General features: G+C 38.8%; 1 protein-coding gene across 3 annotated transcripts; it reads left to right on the top strand.

Annotated features, from left to right (window-relative positions):
* The first annotated feature begins 1,850 nt into the window (after window positions 1-1,850).
* On the top strand, window positions 1,851-15,925 carry LOC139462260 (coadhesin-like). Of its 3 annotated transcripts, XM_071243858.1 has the most exons (9): window positions 1,851-1,981; window positions 6,900-7,088; window positions 7,566-7,757; window positions 9,033-9,224; window positions 10,500-10,691; window positions 11,967-12,158; window positions 12,985-13,182; window positions 14,598-14,700; window positions 15,259-15,925. In XM_071243858.1, the coding sequence occupies exons 1-9, from the start codon at window positions 1,915-1,917 to the stop codon at window positions 15,371-15,373; spliced, it is 1,440 nt and encodes a 479-aa protein (XP_071099959.1). In that variant the 5' UTR covers window positions 1,851-1,914; the 3' UTR covers window positions 15,374-15,925. The 3 variants fall into 3 exon arrangements, with proteins under 3 accessions (XP_071099959.1, XP_071099960.1, XP_071099961.1); XM_071243859.1 differs by lacking the exon at window positions 6,900-7,088; XM_071243860.1 differs by lacking the exon at window positions 7,566-7,757.
* Window positions 15,926-23,766: the final 7,841 nt, after the last annotated feature.

The raw sequence follows: 23,766 nt of genomic DNA, 5'->3' as shown, positions 1-23,766 counted from the left end.
TTTGAATCAGCTGGCGTTCTGGTTACGGACGCATAAATTTAATTTAATTCTGGTGTTTGGATGACAAGTTTTTTGGCTTCAGCAAAACAGAGGTTTCGGGTGAATTTAATTTTGTTTATCTCCATCTGTTGCTTCCAGATAGGACAGTCTTTTGAGAATGAAGAATGGTTTCCTGAACAGTTGGTACATTTTTTGAAGTTGCTGTCACAATCTTCTGTTATGGGTATTCTCACTACAGTGAACACGTGCAACAGAAGAGGTCCAGATGTTAACACCATGGCCATATTTTTGGCATTTGAAACATCGCAAAGGGTTTGGGATGTAAGTATCAACGTTTATATTGCAGTGACCTGCCTTTATAGATTTTGGAGCTGTCGGGGAAGAAAAAAGAAAAGAGAAAAGTATTGGTTCGTTGAGTTTCGTTGTTCTTGCGGGTCGTGAACCTTTTAACCTAGATGACTCCTTAATCCTCCATTTCGGAAACAATATCAATTTCATCTATGTCACTGAATAATCGATCCCTGTCTCTCACAATAGCTTTGCTGGTGTTCAGTGTCCAGTGAGCAGAGATCAAAACAGGGACTCCAACAAACGCCACTGTTGACAAGAGGTTTGAAGATTGTGATTTCCTGTTCCATTCTATGAGGATAGCACCTGATCGCAATCTTTTGATGTGGTTACCTCGCCTGCGATTCCTTGATTACCCTTGGATATTGCAAACAATTTAAGAGGCGTCTTGTCAGGTGTCTCAATAACCAGGAAACGTGGCCAGTAGTCAATGTGTTTGGATGGTCTAAATTCGGTATCATGATCAGTGTCAAGTGGACGTTTGGTTTTCTTAAGGGGGGTTTCGTAATCCATGTTTAGTGTTTAGGTTTTCATCATCCGAGCTCCCCACCCACCATGGAGAATCATAAAGACAATGCTAAATGCAAGTCGATCCCCGACTTGCAGCACCAAGGATGATATACTCAAAACAGAAAAACTAAAAGATTAATTTTCCCACCAGATTGGCCCATGAGCCACCGCCTTCTGGGCATAGGACTCTAGGCAAATTACATACTTGAAAGTATCCATTTCAATTTCAACATTATATCAATTGGCCAAGACAAGAAATCATTTCAACATTTTGACTAATAATTTCAATAATTAGACTAAATTGTGCAATACAATATTGATGCACAGGGCTTGGCGTGACCAGCCGATTAATAGGACCGGGTCCATCCTACCACGCGTCTAGGCGAAGTAAGGGTCAAAGTGGTGTGTTGGGCAAAGGAACGCTATTCCTGGAACAAGGTCCCTCACCCACCAGACTCCCGTCCTCCGCCGACACAGGGGCGCAACGCACGGCAAACAGGCTGCCCAATTTGGTCGCCTTTTACGACACATTCTACCCCGGGTCCACACGGGGGAAGAGCTATTAGCGTTATCCAGAACTTAAATATAAGGTTGGCATCGAACTGAGATTACGCCGCGAAGGGGAGACGCTTGAACCACTGGGCTACCCCGCCGTAGCGGCAAATGCGTTTTACATTTCTTAACAACTGAACGTCTGCAACTGAAAATACATTTGTCACACAAAGGACCGTGTTTGTGTACATATACATGGGTACATGCATTAGTGTGCAAAGACCAATGGTCGTATGTATTTCTTTGCCAGCAGTATCTGAAAAGGAGTGAATGTTATTAGCACATACGTGACTGGGAGCGTTGAATGAAGCAATATGACGACTATTCACAATGGACACAATGCTCACACAACGTTATATGTTGCTTGTGAAACATTTGAAACATTTTACTTGACAAGGCTGACAAAGGCTTATGCAAGATCTGAACGTGCTGAACTTAATCTGTGTTATTTTGTCATGTTCCCTCCGTCTGAAATGGTGGAAGTAGTCAATACTCTGCATTGAGATGGTGCCATTGGAACATGGAACGTTTTGGATTTTGTGTGCGTTAGTTCAGATTTCGTCAGCGCAAGGTTAGTGAAACATTTGTACAGTTCCAGTTATAGTCAAACTATTTACAGCCGTGACTCCGGGTAAGAAGGTAGGCCCACGCAACCTATGCTTGTCGCAGGAGGCAACTAAATGGATAGAGGGTGAGGCTCGCTGACTTGTAAATTACACGTTATCGTATAGCAATTAAGCGGATCACCGCACATAATCACTGGATTATCTGATGCAGACTGGATTGCTTATAGACAGACGTCATTTAGCTGGAACATTGCTGAATGCGGTCTTATCCAAAAGTAACACAAAATGTCCTAACTTATCTCTCTGGGATAAGAAGTAAACAATTTGTGTGTTTCTGTGACAACATTATGGTTTAAACAACGTTATCAAACATAACATTTCAATGGAAGAAAATAACCAGTCTTGATTATCCGCCGAAACAGATTCCATTTGACGTAATTGGCAAACCACTGAAAAAATATGATGACACCAGATGTTAGTGAAAAGGGTAAGACGTTTCATACTAAATCAATTCTAACATGAAGACATGCGTGGTGCCCGTTCCGATTGTGTTGCGTCATTCTATTGTGTCTATTTTTGAGGATTGTCTGTTCCAGACTCGATTACTTACAGGCCGCTGTCGCATAGCTGGAATATTGCTAAACGACAAAGAAACACATTTCAGTTTAACGTTGATTTGAACATAATTACAGATATATCACCACCTGTCAACTTCGTGTCGGGGACAAGACATAATCTATGCACGCTAACCTCTTTGGTAAAAATCAATTTTTCAAAGTACACAATACTTAATATATATATCTTTCTTTGTTACAATGTAAAAGGAGTTGTGATCCATAAACCATGGTCTACTTTGTCACCCGTCAACTTCTAAGAAATGCCTCTGAAACGATAAAGCACATTTTTGCTGCTACACCTTGGTACCTTAAGTACGTTAGTTGATATGACAACATACTGAAGCAAGTGAGCTTGTGACATCCATCAATATGATATAGAATGATATGGCAATGAAGACATTTGTTGAAGATCTTCTGATGCACAAGTACAATGTTTGCACTTACACTTTCTAACATCCCGTAAAATGTTCCCTGTTCATACCATGTATGTCTTTTGAATTCATCACAAAAGATGTCATCAATCTTGTCCAAGAGCTAGACAATAGCATACTCAGTGCTCTCAATAACTGTCCGCGGATTTTACAAATAAATCATCCTTACTCCTCGCACCCGACAAAGCTATCACAATGTTCAGTGAAGTTTCTGAAGATATTTCTTTCATAACAATATATGATTGTTATCGGGTTCATAAACATCGATCGCATGTGGGCACAGATCTAGAAAGATACAAACAATCAATATGTGGGGATAGTCAGGTGTAGTCAAGAATACTCACTGGCATTTAACAGACAATAGATGTGACTGTTGTACATACATGGCATTCTAACCTGAAAAAGCCTCGATTCTGACTTGTCAATCAGGGGGCTGTGGTTTTATTGAACAGTTATTGTGAAGCTTGAGTATGTTTTTCAAGAAAATCTGCCATTACTACAAATCTATTTCGCGAAATACAATCTGCTTACATATTCTTAGGCCCTATATAGAAATTCTAGCAAAATCACGTGACATGATACCCCAGCCCAATCACTCACATCACATAGCTGGACACTGTAGAGCACAAGTGCCTATCATACTCCATTAGACCAAGTGGCCAACATAGAAGCTCAGTTTGGATCGTCATCCTCTTTTGAAAAAAAAGCAAAGTGAGGAACAGTAAAATGCTGATTGTAGGATATATTTACAAAACAGATTAACGCATGTGGAAATTGAAAATGCTACGAGCATTACATTCTACTTATTAATATGTACCATCCTACATTAACAGGTTGGAATATGCATGTATCGTTTCATAAAACTATAATTTTAGTACAAAAGTATGTTTTTTCTTCTGTTAAATGATGCAGATATTGAAATTTTTGTCATTTTTCAGTTTATTTAGTTTATAACTGTTGTTGATACATGTCATTTATGTGAAATGGTTGTGGAGGCGCTTGTCTAATTCCATGTTTATCAAAGATATATAATACTAACCAGTGCTGTTTTGGGCCATATTAACACTTTCATTGAAAACATTTTACAAACAATATTGGCCATATGCAAGTAAGACAGTAACATTTCACATTTCCATTAATGTCTCTAAAAAATAGGGAAAGAGTCACAGTTCAGCTCTGCACACCAAATTTTGTGTTTTCTAAAAAAAGACATCTTATCAACATGTTTTTGTATGAAAACATATCTACCGTATTTGCTAACGTATTACAACAAAATGGATTCTGTTCCTCATATCTTACATTTATTAGAAACGTGTGGTTCCACAAATGCCTCAAATGGCTGCAGCCTACATTTGGATTCACATCTGACTGCAAAGCATGTGATATGTTCTCTGTCCCTTTCCTACAAGAGATTACAATTCCAAAAGAATTATATTTTCTGTCATGTCCGCTATTGACCAATTCAATGTGCACCCATGACATCCTTCATATCCAAAAATAATAGCAGTCTTTTCATTATTGATAATTTTCAATGCAAACATCATAAAGTCCTATAGTTTTTCTGGTGTATCATATCGAAGTATCGAGTTATCAGCGAAGAGAAGATGCCATAAAGTGTGTGTTCTTATTATTTTGTTTCATTTTCTAAGTCTTTTTGAAAGAAATTTTCTCAAATATCAAACAAGTTGCTTTCAACAATTTACTATATCTGCTAATGTTCCTGATGCAGGATGTTAACACAATAAAATGTCTTCTCGTCACTTTTCTGTTGTTAACCATTGAATAGACAACAGACAGGAGAACACCTTTGAGGAGACCCACGGGAATTCCGGGTTAGAATTGCAAGACAGCTATGATGGTTGTACGAGGCGACTACATGGGTCGGGTGGTCAGGTTTGGTATTTTTGTTGACTGCATGTCATCGTACCCCGAACACGTCAGAAACCTATGATGGTGGGTTCGAATCCCGGTTCGCCCCAATTATGTTTCTAGGTTTGTCAGCACCATACCCGTGCTCGTGGGTTTCACCGAAGTGGTAAACGTCTGAGACCTGCATCACTTTGGGCTTTCCTCCCACATTAAGCTGACACGCCGTGATATAACTGGAATACTTGTAAAAGCGGCGTTAAATCCAACTCACTCAATCACTCGAACCCTGATGGCATGGATCGTTGCTTGCAATATCAATTACTGTATTATCTGGTCCAGATTATTTACAAGTTCTTAGAGCTGGAATATTGCTGAGCGCAGCATTTAACAACAAATATACAAACAAATCAAAAACATTTAAAAAAAATATATGTAACTGTGATCCAAGCATATTTCCTCATTTACAGTCAGTTGAATGTTTCACAGTGGTCTCATATATGTTACATGTTTCATAAGTGTTACCTATAGATTTGCCAGTGATAAATTGAATTTAGAACTAAGTGTGCATGGAAAGGTTTGAATGTGAAATGGAACGCCCTCAATCAACAGGCAGTATCTCCTAATTCTACCACGACCAAATTAAACATGTAAGGCATAGATTACTGAGTGGAACCACAACCTTAATAAAGGAAACCTTACAAGGTTTAGCTGAACATCAAATCACGATTATGACGTAAGATGTCACACTTCACAAGTAGAGAAGCACCAAGTTTCGACCTGTAATACTCTTTAATATTTATGTTGTTTTACGTACAAAATATAATGGTATATGAACAATATACTGATGTAGTGTACAATATTACGATAGTGTACACCATTTTCATATAATGAAGTGACCTACATCCTGTATGTATGTCATATTGTGTGTTAGCTGTTGGTCAAGCAGTTGGGAAAACTTGTTTATTGAAATATGATGCTATCTGTGGCGATTTCCAGATCGGAGAGGAATTTCTAGGGGTTAGAGATGTCATACCAATTACTGGAGTGAGTGAGATTGGTATTACGCTGCTTTTAGCAATATTCCAGCAATATCACAGCGAGGGACACCAGAAATGGGCTTCACACATTATACCCATATCGGGAATCACACCCGGGTCTTCAGCGAGACGAGCGAACGCTTTAACCATAAGGCTACCCGGCAGCCCCCCAATAACTGGATGACACATTTACTGCTTCTAGGCGAACCTAAAAGAAAGGCACAGAAGTTGCTTTCCAGGTTAGTCCTGATTATGTTTCTGGGTTTGTAAGCACAATACCAGCGTTTGTGGGTTTCACCAAAGTGGAAATCATCTAAAACGTGGACAAATCTGTTCTTTCCTATCACATCATGCTAACATGCTGTGAACGTACTGTTAAAAAGGCTCTCTCTAATTCATTTCCTGTACTACACTTGTAATTGTCATAGTAAATATCACATAGAACATTATTTAGTATACCTTTTAGTATATCCTGCCCAACCGGTGGCATCCGTTACAATCAAATGCAAAGGCAAGTCAATAGTTCACCTGACCAAAAACGGCAATATATTGTAAGTCAAAATAGGGAATTACATCGGACATCATTCTTGTCACTGATGTCACTAAATACTGTCCCAACGTGATAATGATGAAGTTGAGTGGGTCGTACCCGTGTGTGTTTCTCACCAAAATATGTCATGTCTTAGATTGTTATTTGTGTAGATGAATCAAATGAATAAAACGATACCAAGTAGAGTGGATGAAAAATGAACATTTATTTCCAGATGGATGTGACCGTTGGCAATTTCCCTACTTAGCGAGAACCTGTTTTTTTTATTTTCCGTGTCTATTCACAGCTATTTTTGCCTTTTAGGGTAATTTGTTTCGGTAGATTGTTCTCTGGCATTTGCAGTCGAGATCTTCAGGTGAGTTAGATAGCCGAGGCACTATTTTGCAACATAATCCAATGTAAAGCCAAATGAACTTTAGCTTCAGTTGACGGAGGTCTGTCGGAATGGACAATGTGGTCTTGCCCAGTGACATGTGGACAGTCTCTCACAAATGTGACCAGAACACGAGATTGCACAAACCCTGTTCCCAAGAATGGAGGTTTTGATTGCAAAGGAAAACGGGTTGAAATCGAGCCACGAACCTGCAATACCAACATATCATGTCCAAGTAAGATTTTATCAGAAAAAATGTTGAGGAATGGAACCCAAGGGTTTTGTTGTTGGTTTGCCGCGACCATCAGACCGTTTCACTCAGTTGTTGAAGAAAAGGTGGCGGTGATGTAGACAAACTGAATAAGGATTTGGTGTGGAGGAACAATTTGATTGAGGGTCATGCTGAGGGTTGGATTCCATTGTAACTCGCTAGAAAACCTCACGCTCACTAATTTGTCATGCTTGTTTTTAAAAAACTGGCCTTACCAACCTTGGCTGGTATGTTTACTGTTTGGTGATAGTCACTCGAGAAAGTTTCAGATCATGTCCTGAGCCCCGGAGAGCTGAATTGTGTGGTAATGTTGTTCGGCGTCACCGTCAGCAATTTCCAAACATACCAGTCGTGTGGGAATCTGAGACAGTTTGTGTGGCTAATACAAAATAGGCACGAAATGAAATAGTGTGCTTTGTTGAATGTTTTCTAATATTTCAGTTGACGGTGGCTTCAGTTCATGGAGTCCGTGGAACACAGCGCCATGTTCTGTAACCTGTGGAGTTAATGCCACAACATTCAGTGACCGCCGGAGAAACTGCAACAGCCCTACTCCTCAGCACGGTGGAACTAATTGTACAGGACCTCATGAGGAAAATGTGACTAGAAACTGTGGTCTTGGTAACTGTAAAGGTAGGCGTTATGGTGTCACTCATTGCACAGATATAGTTACAATAAAACAGGACAGCCTATCAGGACGTTGTTTTCCATAAGGGACCGACTATTTGATATTCCGGTGTGCGCTGGAGACTAGATCTTTTTATTCAGCTACATCTGCAAAACTATGAAGGCTATGAGCCTAAATACTTTGTTTTAAGCAAAACACAATGCGGTTTTGGGTCAGACAATGTTTGTGTTGTCAACAGTCTGAAAGCATAATTATTAAGCCCCCAGAATATATAAACAGGGGCTGAGGAGTAGTGATGATAGAGCAACGATTATAATCATGGGAAAAGTACCAAACGTCACACATGCACTGGAAGCCTTACATCACTCGATCACCCGTACCCTATTAAATCCAGGAAATAAATCTTTCTTGGTTTTCAAGATTACAGTGTTATTGTTAGTTCCATTTGCCTTAAAGCTGTAGCATGTACCAGTGTACCAGTCTCTCACAAATGCGATTAGAACCCGATATTGTACAAAACATGTTCCCAAGAATGGAGGTTCTGATTACAAAACAATACGGGTTGCAACCGAGACACGAACCTGCAATACCAACACATCATGTCAAAGTAATATTTTATAACAAAATGGTTGAGAAATGGAATCCAAGGGTTTTGTAGATGCTTTGCCACGACCATGAGACCGCTTCACTCAGATGTTGAAGAAAAGGTGGCGATGATGTAGACAAACTGAATAAGGATTTGGTGTGGAGGAACAATGTCACTGAGGGTCATGCTGAGGGTTGGATTCTACATGGATACTAGTGTGCATCCAACCTCGGTGTCCATTGTAACTCGCTAGAATAACTCACGCTCACTAATTTGTCTTGCTTTTTAAAAACGGAAAATGGCCTCACCAACCTTAGCTGGTGTGTTTACTGTTTGATGATAGTCACTCGGGAAAGTTTCAGATCATGTCCTGAGCCCTGGAGAGCTGAATTGTGTGGTAATGTTGTTCATCGTCACTGTCAGCAATTTCCAGTGACTGCAACATCTTCATGTGCAGTTGCGGTCCCATGATGTAAGAGTCTCAAAAACAAAATTACCTTTGATCCTGCTGTTGATAAATTGTCATCAATATACCCTGTAGAGCCATATCAGTGCCACTGATACATAAAATTTACTAAGGTCAATAATACCAAACATATCATTCGTGTGGGAATCTGAGACAGTTTGTGTGGCTAATACAAAATAGGCACGAATCGAAATAGTGTGCTTTGTTGAATGTTTTCTGATATTTCAGTTGACGGCGGCTTCAGTTCATGGAGTCCGTGGAACATGGCGCCATGTTCTGTAACCTGTGGAGTTAATGTCACAACATTCAGTGACCGCCGGAGAAACTGCAACAGCCCTACTCCTCAGCACGGTGGAACTAATTGTACAGGACCCCATGAGGAAAATGTGACTAGAAACTGTGGTCTTGGTAACTGTAAAGGTAGGCGTTATGGTGTCACTCATTGCACAGATATAGTTACAATAAAACAGGACAGCCTATCAGGACGTTGTTTTCCATAAGGGACCGACTATTTGATATTCCGGTGTGCGCTGGAGACTAGATCTTTTTATTCAGCTACATCTGCAAAACTATGAAGGTTATGAGCCTAAATACTTTGTTTTAAGCAAAACACAATGCGGTTTTGGGTCAGACAATGTTTGTGTTGTCAACAGTCTGAAAGCATAATTATTAAGCCCCCAGGATATATAAACAGGAGCTGAGGAGTAGTGATGATAGAGCAACGATTATAATCATGGGAAAAGTACCAAACGTCACACATGCACTGGAAGCCTTACATCACTCGATCACCCGTACCCTATTAAATCCAGGAAATAAATCTTTCTTGGTTTTCAAGATTACAGTGTTATTGTTAGTTCCATTTGCCTTAAAGCTGTAGCATGTACCAGTGTACCAGGCTCTCACAAATGCGATTAGAACCCGATATTGTACAAAACATGTTCCCAAGAATGGAGGTTCTGATTACAAAACAATACGGGTTGCAACCGAGACACGAACCTGCAATACCAACACATCATGTCAAAGTAATATTTTATAACAAAATGGTTGAGAAATGGAATCCAAGGGTTTTGTAGATGCTTTGTCACGACCATGAGACCGCTTCACTCAGATGTTGAAGAAAAGGTAGCGATGATGTAGACAAACTGAATAAGGATTTGGTGTGGAGGAACAATGTCACTGAGGGTCATGCTGAGGGTTGGATTCTACATGGATACTAGTGTGCATCCAACCTCGGTGTCCACTGTAACTCGCTAGAAAAACTCACGCTCACTAATTTGTCTTGCTTTTTAAAAACGGAAAATGGCCTCACCAACCTTAGCTGGTGTGTTTACTGTTTGATGATAGTCACTCGGGAAAGTTTCAGATCATGTCCTGAGCCCTGGAGAGCTGAATTGTGTGGTAATGTTGTTCAGCGTCACCGTCAGCAATTTCCAGTGACTGCAACATCTTCATGTGCAGTTGCGGTCGCATGATGTAAGAGTCTCAAAAACAAAATTACCATTGATCCTGCTGTTGATAAATTGTCATCAATATACCCTGTAGAGCCATATCAGTGCCACTGATACATGAAATTTACTAAGGTCAATAATACCAAACATATCATTCGTGTGGGAATCTGAGACAGTTTGTGTGGCTAATACAAAATAGGCACGAATCGAAATAGTGTGCTTTGTTGAATGTTTTCTGATATTTCAGTTGACGGCGGCTTCAGTTCATGGAGTCCGTGGAACATGGCGCCATGTTCTGTAACCTGTGGAGTTAATGCCACAACATTCAGTGACCGCCGGAGAAACTGCAACAGCCCTACTCCTCAGCACGGTGGAACTAATTGTACAGGACCCCATGAGGAAAATGTGACTAGAAACTGTGGTCTTGGTAACTGTAAAGGTAGGCGTTATGGTGTCACTCATTGCACAGATATAGTTACAATAAAACAGGACAGCCTATCAGGACGTTGTTTTCCATAAGGGACCGACTATTTGATATTCCGGTGTGCGCTGGAGACTAGATCTTTTTATTCAGCTACATCTGCAAAACTATGAAGGCTATGAGCCTAAATACTTTGTTTTAAGCAAAACACAATGCGGTTTTGGGTCAGACAATGTTTGTGTTGTCAACAGTCTGAAAGCATAATTATTAAGCGCCCAGGATATATAAACAGGAGCTGAGGAGTAGTGATGATAGAGCAACGATTATAATCATGGGAAAAGTACAAAACGTCACACATGCACTGGAAGCCTTACATCACTCGATCACCCGTACCCTATTAAATCCAGGAAATAAATCTTTCTTGGTTTTCAAGATTACAGTGTTATTGTTAGTTCCATTTGCCTTAAAGCTGTAGCATGTACCAGTGTACCAGTCTCTCACAAATGCGATTAGAATCCGATATTGTACAAAACATGTTCCCAAGAATGGAGGTTCTGATTACAAAACAATACGGGTTGCAACCGAGACACGAACCTGCAATACCAACACATCATGTCAAAGTAATATTTTATAACAAAATGGTTGAGAAATGGAATCCAAGGGTTTTGTAGATGCTTTGTCACGACCATGAGACCGCTTCACTCAGATGTTGAAGAAAAGGTGGCGATGATGTAGACAAACTGAATAAGGATTTGGTGTGGAGGAACAATGTCACTGAGGGTCATGCTGAGGGTTGGATTCTACATGGATACTAGTGTGCATCCAACCTCGGTGTCCATTGTAACTCGCTAGAAAAACTCACGCTCACTAATTTGTCTTGCTTTTTAAAAACGGAAAATGGCCTCACCAACCGTAGCTGGTGTGTTTACTGTTTGATGATAGTCACTCGGGAAAGTTTCAGATCATGTCCTGAGCCCTGGAGAGCTGAATTGTGTGGTAATGTTGTTCATCGTCACTGTCAGCAATTTCCAATGACTGCAACATCTTCATGTGCAGTTGCGGTCCCATGATGTAAGAGTCTCAAAAACAAAATTACCATTGATCCTGCTGTTGATAAATTGTCATCAATATACCCTGTAGAGCCATATCAGTGCCACTGATACATGAAATTTACTAAGGTCAATAATACCAAACATATCATTCGTGTGGGAATCTGAGACAGTTTGTGTGGCTAATACAAAATAGGCACGAATCGAAATAGTGTGCTTTGTTGAATGTTTTCTGATATTTCAGTTGACGGCGGCTTCAGTTCATGGAGTCCGTGGAACATGGCGCCATGTTCTGTAACCTGTGGAGTTAATGCCACAACATTCAGTGACCGCCGGAGAAACTGCAACAGCCCTACTCCTCAGCACGGTGGAACTAATTGTACAGGACCCCATGAGGAAAATGTGACTAGAAACTGTGGTCTTGGTAACTGTAAAGGTAGGCGTTATGGTGTCACTCATTGCACAGATATAGTTACAATAAAACAGGACAGCCTATCAGGACGTTGTTTTCCATAAGGGACCGACTATTTGATATTCCGGTGTGCGCTGGAGACTAGATCTTTTTATTCAGCTACATCTGCAAAACTATGAAGGCTATGAGCCTAAATACTTTGTTTTAAGCAAAACACCCCGCAACAATGTCGTTTTTGTGGCAGACAATATTTGTGTTTTCAACAGTCTGAAAGCATAATCATAAGCCCCCAGGATTTATAAACAGGAGCTGAGGAGTAGTGATGATAGAGCAACGATTATAATCATGGGAAAAGTACCAAACGTCACACATGCACTGGAAGCCTTACATCACTCGATCACCCGTACCCTATTAAATCCAGGAAATAAATCTTTCTTGATTTTCAAGATTACAGTGTTATCGTTAGTATTAGTTCCATTTGCCTTAAAGCTGTAGCATGTACCAGTGTATTGCTTAAAGTCACGCATAGAGAGGAGATCATCCAATGTCCTTAAAAAATCATCTTAAGTATAGCATGAACTTTATCTGAGGATCACTGAAACAGTAGCATTGGTCACCGACCAAGGATGTCCTCAATGAACTGTTACTAACGCTTATTAATGATACCCATAAAGTGCAAGCATAAAGATATACATGTACGTGAATGACAATTGTAAGGAAATTGATGAATGTATGAAAATGAATTCATTCATGTTGGTTTTGTTCTTGTAATGCATGGTATACAAGGAGAGTTTTCATCTTAACTAGTTTGACGGTAGGCTGTAAATACAGATATACATCTTTTAAACAGTTGATGGTGGCCTGTCATCATGGACCGACTGGAGCAGCCCTGCCTGCACCGAGTCCTGTGGACTTGCAGCAACCTCAGTGGTGGGCAGGAATAGATACTGCAATAATCCAGAGCCTCAGGGTGGAGGGCAGGATTGTTATGGGCCACGCAATGAATCTCAACTTAGAGGTTGTGTCCTACCGGCTTGTCCAAAACCACGTAGGTATTTGGTACTCGGTGTTCAGTATTTAAACATTTATGAAAATGTGTATTGAGCACACAAACATTTTAGATGGAGAAGATTGTTTTTTTTATTGGATTAGTAGCAAGGTCTTTATGGCAATCTTGAAACAGGCAGATACAGTCGAACAGTGGTATCTCGAACCTAGCTGGACCGTGTGGTAACTTCGAGATACCCGGACATTCGATATATCGAGGCATGGACCGACAGACAGATCAATTAGCAGAATGGGGTATTGTAGACCCATTGCAATACGATTGCATTCATGACAAGTTAAAAATACAAAAGGTGTATGCGATGACCAATGTTTTTCGTATATGATAGAAAACAGCTCAGTGAAATGCTCGTAGAATTCTTTCTTTTATGAAAAATAATCGCGAGACAATCTTTTCACTTTATGCCCAGGGCTTCTGTGGATGGAACTAAAATTAGACAATGATGCAAGTGATCTTGTTTTTTGCTTTTATTTTGTATTCCCCAGTTATGGCTCACAGTTATGGGAAATGCATATTTGCGCTTCTCAAAGCTGCTGTGTAGTAAAGTCAACGGTCGGGAGGTAGGGCGGTACCGGAAAAAAATTGCATGATTTAGAATTTTGAGGTGAGGTGAGGTGAAATGGGGTTTAACGTCGCATCCAAGATTATTGCATTTATATAGCGACGTGCATGTACGTGTGTGAGTGTGTTTGTGTGGCTGATTGTACTAGTCCGGACTGATGCCGATTTATAGTGCTAGCTCACTGAGATACCATGCTGCAGTTTAACATGAATACCCCACTCAGACACAGTATACTGACTCCGAGCCGACCAGTCCTTGTTTTAGCCCCTTAATGCCGAGCGCCAGACATGGTAACAACAAGTACCATCTATTAACGTCTTTTGGTATGACGCGGCCGGGGATCGAACCCCGGATCTTCCGCTCTCCGGGCGTACGCTCTACCACTAGACCACGGAGGCGGTCTTATAATTTTGAAGGGTGTTTTTGAGAATATGCCTTTAGCTACTATAATGCCATTTTAATGAACACACACACGTACATGTACGCAAGGATGCACGCACGCACACAGAGACAGACAGGCATAGCCAGACTAATGTGTGTAACGCATCGTTGCCCCAAATCACGTCCGATTCACTTGCCTTGTTGTTCCTAGGGTTACCGTTTTTTTCAGGTGAACAATTGACTTGCCTTTGCATGCTACACTTACCTTTTTGCGATCACATGCTATCATCAATATTTGATAGTGAATCATAAACACATGCTCACGATATAGTCTGAATCGTACAATACCTCTGGCAGAGATTTCCTTTGACAATGGAGAGGGTTTTGTCTCTTTTGTTAACCTGATCAAATAACACTTTGAATTGAACATTTGTATCATTTCTCGCATTTCCAGCGGTAGATGCCCGTATCATGGTTGGCGTGGTCATTGGTGTGGGACTGGTCCTCATCTTCATAGCTGTTGCCATGACCTGTAATTTCTTCCTTCACAAGGAGAGGTAAGGAGCGGTGGTTAATTTGACATCTGCTGATGGCGGGGCTACACAATTACATCATGTTCTGATGATGCCTTTCAACATAACACATTTATGCTTTACATACCTTTTAAAATCCAGGGAACGTTGGCAGTGACAATATTGGTAAAGCTGTAATTGTCACATGGTACATGTTGAACTACAGTACTCCAGAGGAGGAATACCTATTTGTAGTTTTTAAACCAAATAACCGACATAAGGCTGCAGGATATACACTGAACATAATGTGCCAGTGGAGGAATGTTGCTTTAACTTCGCGGTCAGCAATATTGCTGCTCTTTCATTATATTCTGTAATTGAGTCTAAACCAGACAAACAGTGACTGGTTGAAGGGGATGATGCCACGTTATGACCCCCTGATCCCCATCAGCCGGCTCTTACGACCAGCGACCTATGATACAAAGCCGTGTCTTGGAATGATAATGATATAATATATAATGGATTAAATTAGTATTTAAGGTGACATACCCATGTACAATGTAGAGGTAAATTGGCACTGTTCCTTCTGTACGCCTTTTGCAGATCACCAACCGGACCATCGTGTGAAGACAACTTGCGCAGAAGCGAGTTCCATGAATATAACAGAATGAAGACAGGCTTCCTGGATAACAAGCACACCCTCTCATACAGAGTATAAAACACAAATTTCACACTGACAGTATCATCTTCTGAATGGATTGATAGACGTTGCGGACCGAACGTGAACGTCCACAGGGCCCTCTGTAATCGGACACATAGTTGAAATATTTTGATGATCATGGAGTAATTGTGCATTGACTTTGGCTATACAAGCTTTTTTTGTCTTGCTTGTTGTTTATCAGTTTGAAGGACCTCTTAACCACAAACAATGAAATGATAATGGAATGGTCGATATCATTTTACTTTAGTAGAGCATGACGTTTATGTTATTGTGGTTGAAATACAACTCTGTGAAGACTTCATAGAGCGTCATTCAACTCCTGTTTGGAAGTTGTTTGATCAAGGTTACAACATACAAGGCCACAGTAAAGCTTTCAAAAGGTTTGGAGGATATTTTCAAATTTAACGCATCAGTGACAAAATTGATGTCCGATGCATGTCCCTACTTTGAAAAATGTTTTTTTCAGGTGAATAATTAACTTGGATTTGAATCTGTTTGTGACGGGTGCCATCGGTTGGGCAAGATATAGAGGATTAACCACTGTGTTCGGTTCTTACCGTTAAATCTACACACTCGTGATTAATCTGCCACGATTAGAACTCGTCAAAGCCTCGTTCTAATCGTGGCAGATTAATCACTCGTGTATAGATGTTTCGGTAACAACCGAACACAGTGGTTAATCCTTTTCCTCCGGTAACAATACGCCATAAAAAGTCGAGCTCGTAATTAAAGATTTCCTGTGTTAGTAACCACTCGGGATTCACCCCAGCCTCGTTTTCGAATACGCTCACCATTAACAGGTAAAAAGGATCTAGCGAAGACAACCCACACGAGTTTTCCCATAACAGGCAAGCCACTTGTTGGCATTCATGTTATGTTCTTTGTTAACTATTAAAACTTGATGGGAGTAACTTTTTGAGAATAATTAATGTGATTTGATATTTGTTGATGGCTTTGGATTACTTGGCCCATAACTATATTTGCATTCGCCTCGCCGTGACTATCATTCTCAATGCGCAACACTAAATAGGCCCACATTTTTAGTGTATGTAAATACGTTATTCGTTTATTTGAATAATTAAATATGTAACATGATGATTATTTCATGTCATCTATTTTATTTTTTTTGTTTTGTTCCTGAACATGGTTAACACGTGTGTTTGTAATATAAAAAAGATAGAAAACAATTACCAATACAGTGGACAATTTCTTTTGACCATGATGTTTAACATCATAACACCAAACATGTTACTAAATGAGCTATCTAATTTTCCCAAATCTGTGAATGACACAAGCACAATACTTTATTGTGTGTGAAACATAAATACATAGGATATGTGTAAACAATAAATTATCATTTCAATAGTTATACAAATATTTACATTATTTGTATATACGTTGTTATTTTACTGCTACAGTTTCATCCAAACTTTATTTTATTTTATTTTATCAGATTAGAAATTAAGAATTAATGATCATAGGTAATTAAAATTTAACATGTTCTTCTATTTATCATTATGAAAACAGGACTCATACAGCAATATATAAATAATAAATATAGTGACCTGATCATATGTGAATTGTTTGTAGAATGTATTAAAATTAAAATTTGACATTGCTTATGTTGAGAAAGGAAGTTAATGGTAAATGTTATAAGATGACCTCTTGTTGGTCGTTTCTTTATCATCCATAAATTTGAGTTTTTCTTTACTTACCAAGTTCTGAAAATTTACACATTACACAATAGAATAATTTAAGGTCACTGGTTAAAATAGCATCATAGCTTCCCACTTGCAGGCAGACAATAAGATTGTGTGAAAAATATAAACCACTGTCCAGTTTATCATCCAAAGAAATGCTGAATAATTATCATTAAAGTTAAGCTAGCTATGCATATAGGGGTTCTTTATCTGCTATGATAATATAACAGTTGCATTATTTTTTCAGTAAACATGGTAAATAATAAAAACAACAACTTTGGTTTAAGAATATACATGAGACAAACATAATCCTACATTACTTTAATACTCTGTATTGTCTGTTAATTCTGTAAATAATTAACTGTGATAGTGAGTTTCTACCTAAAAAGGATAATATGAAATTAATTTTGAGATGATTTCATCCTATCCAAAATACGAAATATATTTTAAGATGCGTAAATGTAAATCATTATTGAAAAAAAAGTATTGTTTTTGAAAAAAATACCTGATAAAGTTGATTGGTGCCCACCATATTTATCTTCATCATTTTGTCTGCTCCCTATAAGAAATCAAAATAGCTAAGAAAAAAATACATAGATCTAGGTACTTCAGTTTAAATTTGGTAATGTTAAAAAATGTAATGTAAAAAAAATGAGTTTCTTAATTGGCCTTATATTGTATGTTTAAATAATTGAAGTCTTTAAGTTAAAAAAACCCAAACAAATAATTATTGGCCAAAATTGATGAATTATATCGATCTGGATAAATTCCAACTGTTGAAAGGGGAAACAACTGCGGTGATTGCAAAACATCTTGGTCGTGAGATGTTCGTTCCGGCAAAGGTTCATCGTTTAATGCATTAAAATTGAGCATGTCTTTTGATACAAATTATTTAAGGTGTTTATTTTCTTAAAATATGAAGTATAAGCCAATATGGTATGTGTCGCTATTTTATCAGTATTTTTACAAGAATTAATCAACTGTTTTATTAGTCTTGAAAACGCCCAATAAAGAATCTACCGGATTCACCTGGTCCCGTAATATCGAAGCGGTATCTCGCTTCGATTACTGTCTTCTCATTCTGCAACTGAATCTCGTACACTGGGAAGCCAAAATTCTCTGATACATCGCCACATATCACGTCCCTAACCCCCCCTCACAATTATTCTCTTGGTCACCATCACTACGGTAATGTTTTGACAGCTGGGGATTTCCTGTACTAGATGACCCCCGGTATCCCCGATCCGAAAATAGTATCGGCAATTAATTTTAGACAGCCAATCAAAACGCAATGACACAGCTCTCCACTCTCAGCCAGCCAATCAGATTGCGTATATAAAAACCCCCACTACGAATAAACCATTGCAGGCGATTGGAGATCAAGCCCTGTTATGGGAGAAACGCTCATCTATACGATTTAACATCAGCTTCATTTTGTCACCAGTCCACAATGCCAGGGTCTGAATAGTTGCAACGGTCGGAGATCTTACATGGAAATTTTGTACATTACGTGCAAAGGGTTTTTTCAATTGCATTGTGTTCTGTCTGGGACATATATGACCACACGCGCTGAAGGCGCATGGATTTATTACTCCATATGGTCAAACAACACATTGGGTTCAGACCGCCTGCTCTTTGTCCAATATCTCTTTGGGAATTCAAATTCTTTCTCGCCTTGGCACACGCTATCATTGTCCTTTCGGATTCTAAATTCGTGTTGATAATGGAACCCGTAATATATTGTGTTCGATTTCATGTCCAGTATATGGTTACCTAGTCTAAAAGAACATGGTTGGTTGATTTTATTTCCACCTTTAAACACTAAGACACAGCTTTTGTTTGCATTATATGTCTGTCTCCATTGGCGAGCATATTGATGTACGTCTTTAAGTACATACATATGCCACTACTTGTTTAGCTCATGATGGTAGTGCCATGCGCGAGTAGGGCTACTGGGAAGTGATCACGTCCAAGCATAACACCTTGTTTCAAATGATCAAGGCGGATTACAAGCTGGTTAATATACACAAGGAACATCCACGTGGATTAGACGCGTCCTTGCCCTCCACCTTGTCCGTGTTGGGAACGTTTGAGTTGTCTCACCAGCATATCTGACACATGCAGTAGATTCATGTTACGACTGATGTATGATATGCCAGGCTTTCCATTGCACACCGACGATGAATAATCTCAGGAATAGTGCGTTGTGCCAGATGTGATCAAATGCTTTCTCATTATCAAGAAACACAGTGTATATACATTGCAAGATCTTTCCGTGTAGCAAGATGTGACTTCTTTGACTACATAGGTAGCTTTACCTGAAGCCACATTGTAATCCATGTGGAAATTCTCAATTCTCTCCAACATGATTTTTCGGAACGGTTTTCACACCACGGACGTCAGGGTGATGCACCTGTAATTTGCAAGATCCGACCTGTCCGTATTGTTTTCTCTATATATTGTAATAATTGTTGCAGATCTTAATTGTACAGAGGTATAACAAGTACGTATCATCATGTTAAACAGCTGGGTTAAGTGTTTTAGGAGCAAACCCTCAGCGAAATAGACATGTTCATTTGTGATATGTTCCGGTCCTGGTGATTTTCGCATTTGTTTCAGACGTTTTACTTCGCGCATTTCTCTGCCCGTCTTTAGTATAGGATCATCGTCTAGAAGTGGTATTGTTGAGATGTTTATTCTAGTGCCCGTCTCGACACGAAAAACGTTGTCAAACTCCGGCCAGTCAAGAGGTGATAATAAATCTGCATAGTAGTCTGCCCCCAAGTTGCAAACTTCTGATCGTGTATTGCAACAACGTTCTTGCACTTCAGGTGTGTATTTACAGTCTTAGATTGTCTTTGTTTCTTTACAATCCTGTAGAATTCAAATGTCTACTTCAAATGTTTTTTTATTTCAACATATTTTTCTTTATTCCATTGTCTTTTACAACGCCGAACGTCACATTTAGCCTGTATGCATAGGGTATACGAGTCGTTGGCGGCACCCTGAGGTCTGCTGACCATACTGGCGCATCTGGTAATGATAGAGGTCAAGATTCGAACTCTTCCAGTAAGGCTTCAGGTACGGTCTATAGTGTCCACGTGGTTTGAACCGAAAAGAAGACGTCTCTGGTGCGTTGACAATGGAGTCAAAATACCTCTCTATTACATCAGCTCCTGCATACCCGCTTAACTGGTAGTGCTAGTGAATATAAGTTTGTATACCGGCACCTCGGTTCTGCAACAGCCACGACTGGCTGACATCGGAGGCTGCGTTTCCATGTGAAGAATTGCGTCACATTGTTGTGCCAGGATGGATGATCATCGCATCGAATTCCAGATTCGCCACGATTGTGCCTCTCACAATACCCGTGCTGGCTGGCCATGGCTTCTCCAAAGTGGTAGTTCCGTAAGACCTGGCTTTCCTAAACTTTTCACAACTGTAACCCGACTCGTCATTACATGTCTGAAATACCACAAAAAGCGGCGTTAAACCCAACACACTCACTATATAAGAAATCATTTTGTAGACCTTGTATCTCTTTCGGTATGACTTGATATGATGAGTATATATTTAACACTCGTACATAAAAATATAGACATTATTTAAGATCTGAACGTTTCTGTGAGTTTCAGGTTCACGCAACTATTGATTTGCCTTCCTAAAACCGCAAGGAAAAGTTATATTTCAGTCATCATATACAAACATGTACATACCTTTCACGCTGGAAACATTGGAAGAAACATCCGGCAATCATCAATATGATATAGAATCATATCGCAAAGGTGACTATTGCTTGACGATGGTCCTGAACGTCTTTTAAAGTCATCCCGAAAGTTGAATTCTGATGCTTGATTTTTACAGTATTGGGTCTTTTTCGGTTTCAAAATTCATGTTCTTTACCAATAAAAAACCCATCAATCATTTCCGAAAATTAGATTATTTTCAAATTAAAAGAATAGACAAGATCATATTTAGTGCTCTTACTAACTGTTTATCAATTTTACACTGATAACAACATTACTCACACAAGAGCTATACTGCACGATTCCATTGGAAATACATATTTTTAGCGACGTAACTGAGACATTCGATTTCTTTGGAAATACATAGTTTGCAATTATTTTTCACTCAGAAATAGACTGACTTTTATTTTTTGCATTTGCTTGGTATAATTGAATATAATACCCAACCTTGTTTCACGTTTATACGGGTATACATTTCAGATACAGTATTTGAATCTATTACTGCCCTTTGGGTCATCGTCCCCAGATTGTGAGATCGTTGCTCATTTTGTGTATGCAGGCTTTCGTGGTGTAACTAGAATACTGCTGACTCAAAGTAAATTAAATAAATTGCTGGTGATTCCATGGCGGAAAACGCAGGTTTGAGTACACATATTTCTATAAACCGAAAACGTTTGTTGGTCACGCCCACTAGAAGACTACGAATACTGTTTTCTGAATGGCCGATAGGGTGGACGCTGGTTGTTGATTCATTGGACACTTTTCTATGTTGAAGTTAATAACCATATACAGAAGCACATGTGAGCATCTGATAGTAATAACCAATCAATATGCGGAGATTCGTCAGGAATAGACAGGAATAGCCAATATATATATATATATATATATATATATATATATATATATATATATATATATACAGTCAAAAGACACTTAGACAGAGTCTAGACAGACACACAGAAGAAGACAATTACACAGACACTTAGACAGAGTCTAGACAGACACACAGAAGAAGACAAGTAAACAAATACACAGAAGATAAGTAAACAGACACACAGAAGAAGACAAGTAAACAGATACACAGAAGAAGAAAATTACACAGACACACAGAAGAAGACAATTGAATATACACACAGAAGAAGAAAATTACACAGACACACAGAAGAAGACAAGTAAACAGATACGGAGAAGAAGAAAATTACACAGACACACAGAAGAAGACAATTAAATAGACACACAGACAGAAGACAATTACACAGACACACAGATGAAGACAAGTAAACAGGTACACAGAAGAAGACAATTACACAGACACACAGAAGAAGACAATTAAATAGACACAAAGAAGAAGACAATTAAACAGACACACAGACAGAAAACAATTAAATGAATACACAGATAGAAGACAATTACACAGACACTTAGACAGAAGACAATTAAACAGACACACAGACAGAAGACAATTACACAGACACACAGATGAAGACAAGTAAACAGAAACACAGACAGAAGACAATTACACGAACACAGAGACAGAAGACAATTGAACAGACACACAGAAGAAGACAATGAAACAGACACACAGAAGAAGACAATTATACAGACAGAAGACAATTGAACATACAAACAGAAACAAAACAATTGAACAGACACACATACAGAAGACAATCATACAGACAGAAGACAATTGGACATACAAACAGAAACAAAACAATTGAACAGACACACATACAGAAGACAATCATACAGACAGAAGACAATTGGACATACAAACAGAAATAAAACAATTGAACAGACACACAGACAGAATACAATAACCATTATGCATATATAAGCAGAAGGCAATGAAGCAGACACACAGAAAGAAGACAATTATACAGACAGAAGACAATTGAACATACAAACAGAAACAAAACAATTGAACAGACACACATACAGAAGACAATCATACAGACAGAAGACAATTGGACATACAAACCGAAACAAAACAATTGAACAGACACACATACAGAAGACAATCATACAGACAGAAGACAATTGGACATACTAACAGAAATAAAACAATTGAACAGACACACATACAGAAGACAATCATACAGACAGAAGACAAAAACCATTATGCATATATAGGCAGAAGACAATTAAGCAGACACAAAGACAGAAGACGATTACACAGACACACAGAAGAAGACAAGTAAACAGACACACAGAAGAAGACAATGAAACAGACACACAGAAGAAGACAAGTAATCAGATACACAGAAGAAGACAGTTAAACAGACACACAGAAGAAGACAAGTAAACAGACACACAGACAGAATACAATAACCATTATACATATATAAGCAGAAGGCAATAAAGGAGACACACATACAGAAGACAATCATACAGACAGAAGACAATTGGACATACAAACAGAAACAAAACAATTGAACAGACACACATACAGAAGACAATCATACAGACAGAAGACAATTGGACATACAAACAGAAATAAAACAATTGAACAGACACACAGACAGAATACAATAACCATTATGCATATATAAGCAGAAGGCAATGAAGCAGACACACAGAAAGAAGACAATTATACAGACAGAAGACAATTGAACATACAAACAGAAACAAAACAATTGAACAGACACACATACAGAAGACAATCATACAGACAGAAGACAATTGGACATACAAACAGAAATAAAACAATTGAACAGACACACATACAGAAGACAATCATACAGACAGAAGACAATTGGACATACAAACAGAAATAAAAAATTGAACAAACACACATACAAAAGACAATCATACAGACAGAAGACAATTGAACATACAAACAGAAATAAAAAAGTGAACAGACACACATACAGAAGACAATCATACAGACAGGAGACAATTGAACATACAAAAGAAATAAAACAATTGAACATACAAAAGAAATAAA

The sequence above is a fragment of the Haliotis cracherodii genome, unplaced genomic scaffold (genome assembly GCF_022045235.1).
Source record: "Haliotis cracherodii isolate W230 unplaced genomic scaffold, xgHalCrac1.p SCAF_15, whole genome shotgun sequence".
NCBI lineage: Eukaryota > Metazoa > Mollusca > Gastropoda > Lepetellida > Haliotidae > Haliotis > Haliotis cracherodii.
The sequence above is the reverse complement of the archived record's forward strand: the minus strand, read 5'-3'. Positions and strand labels throughout refer to the sequence as shown.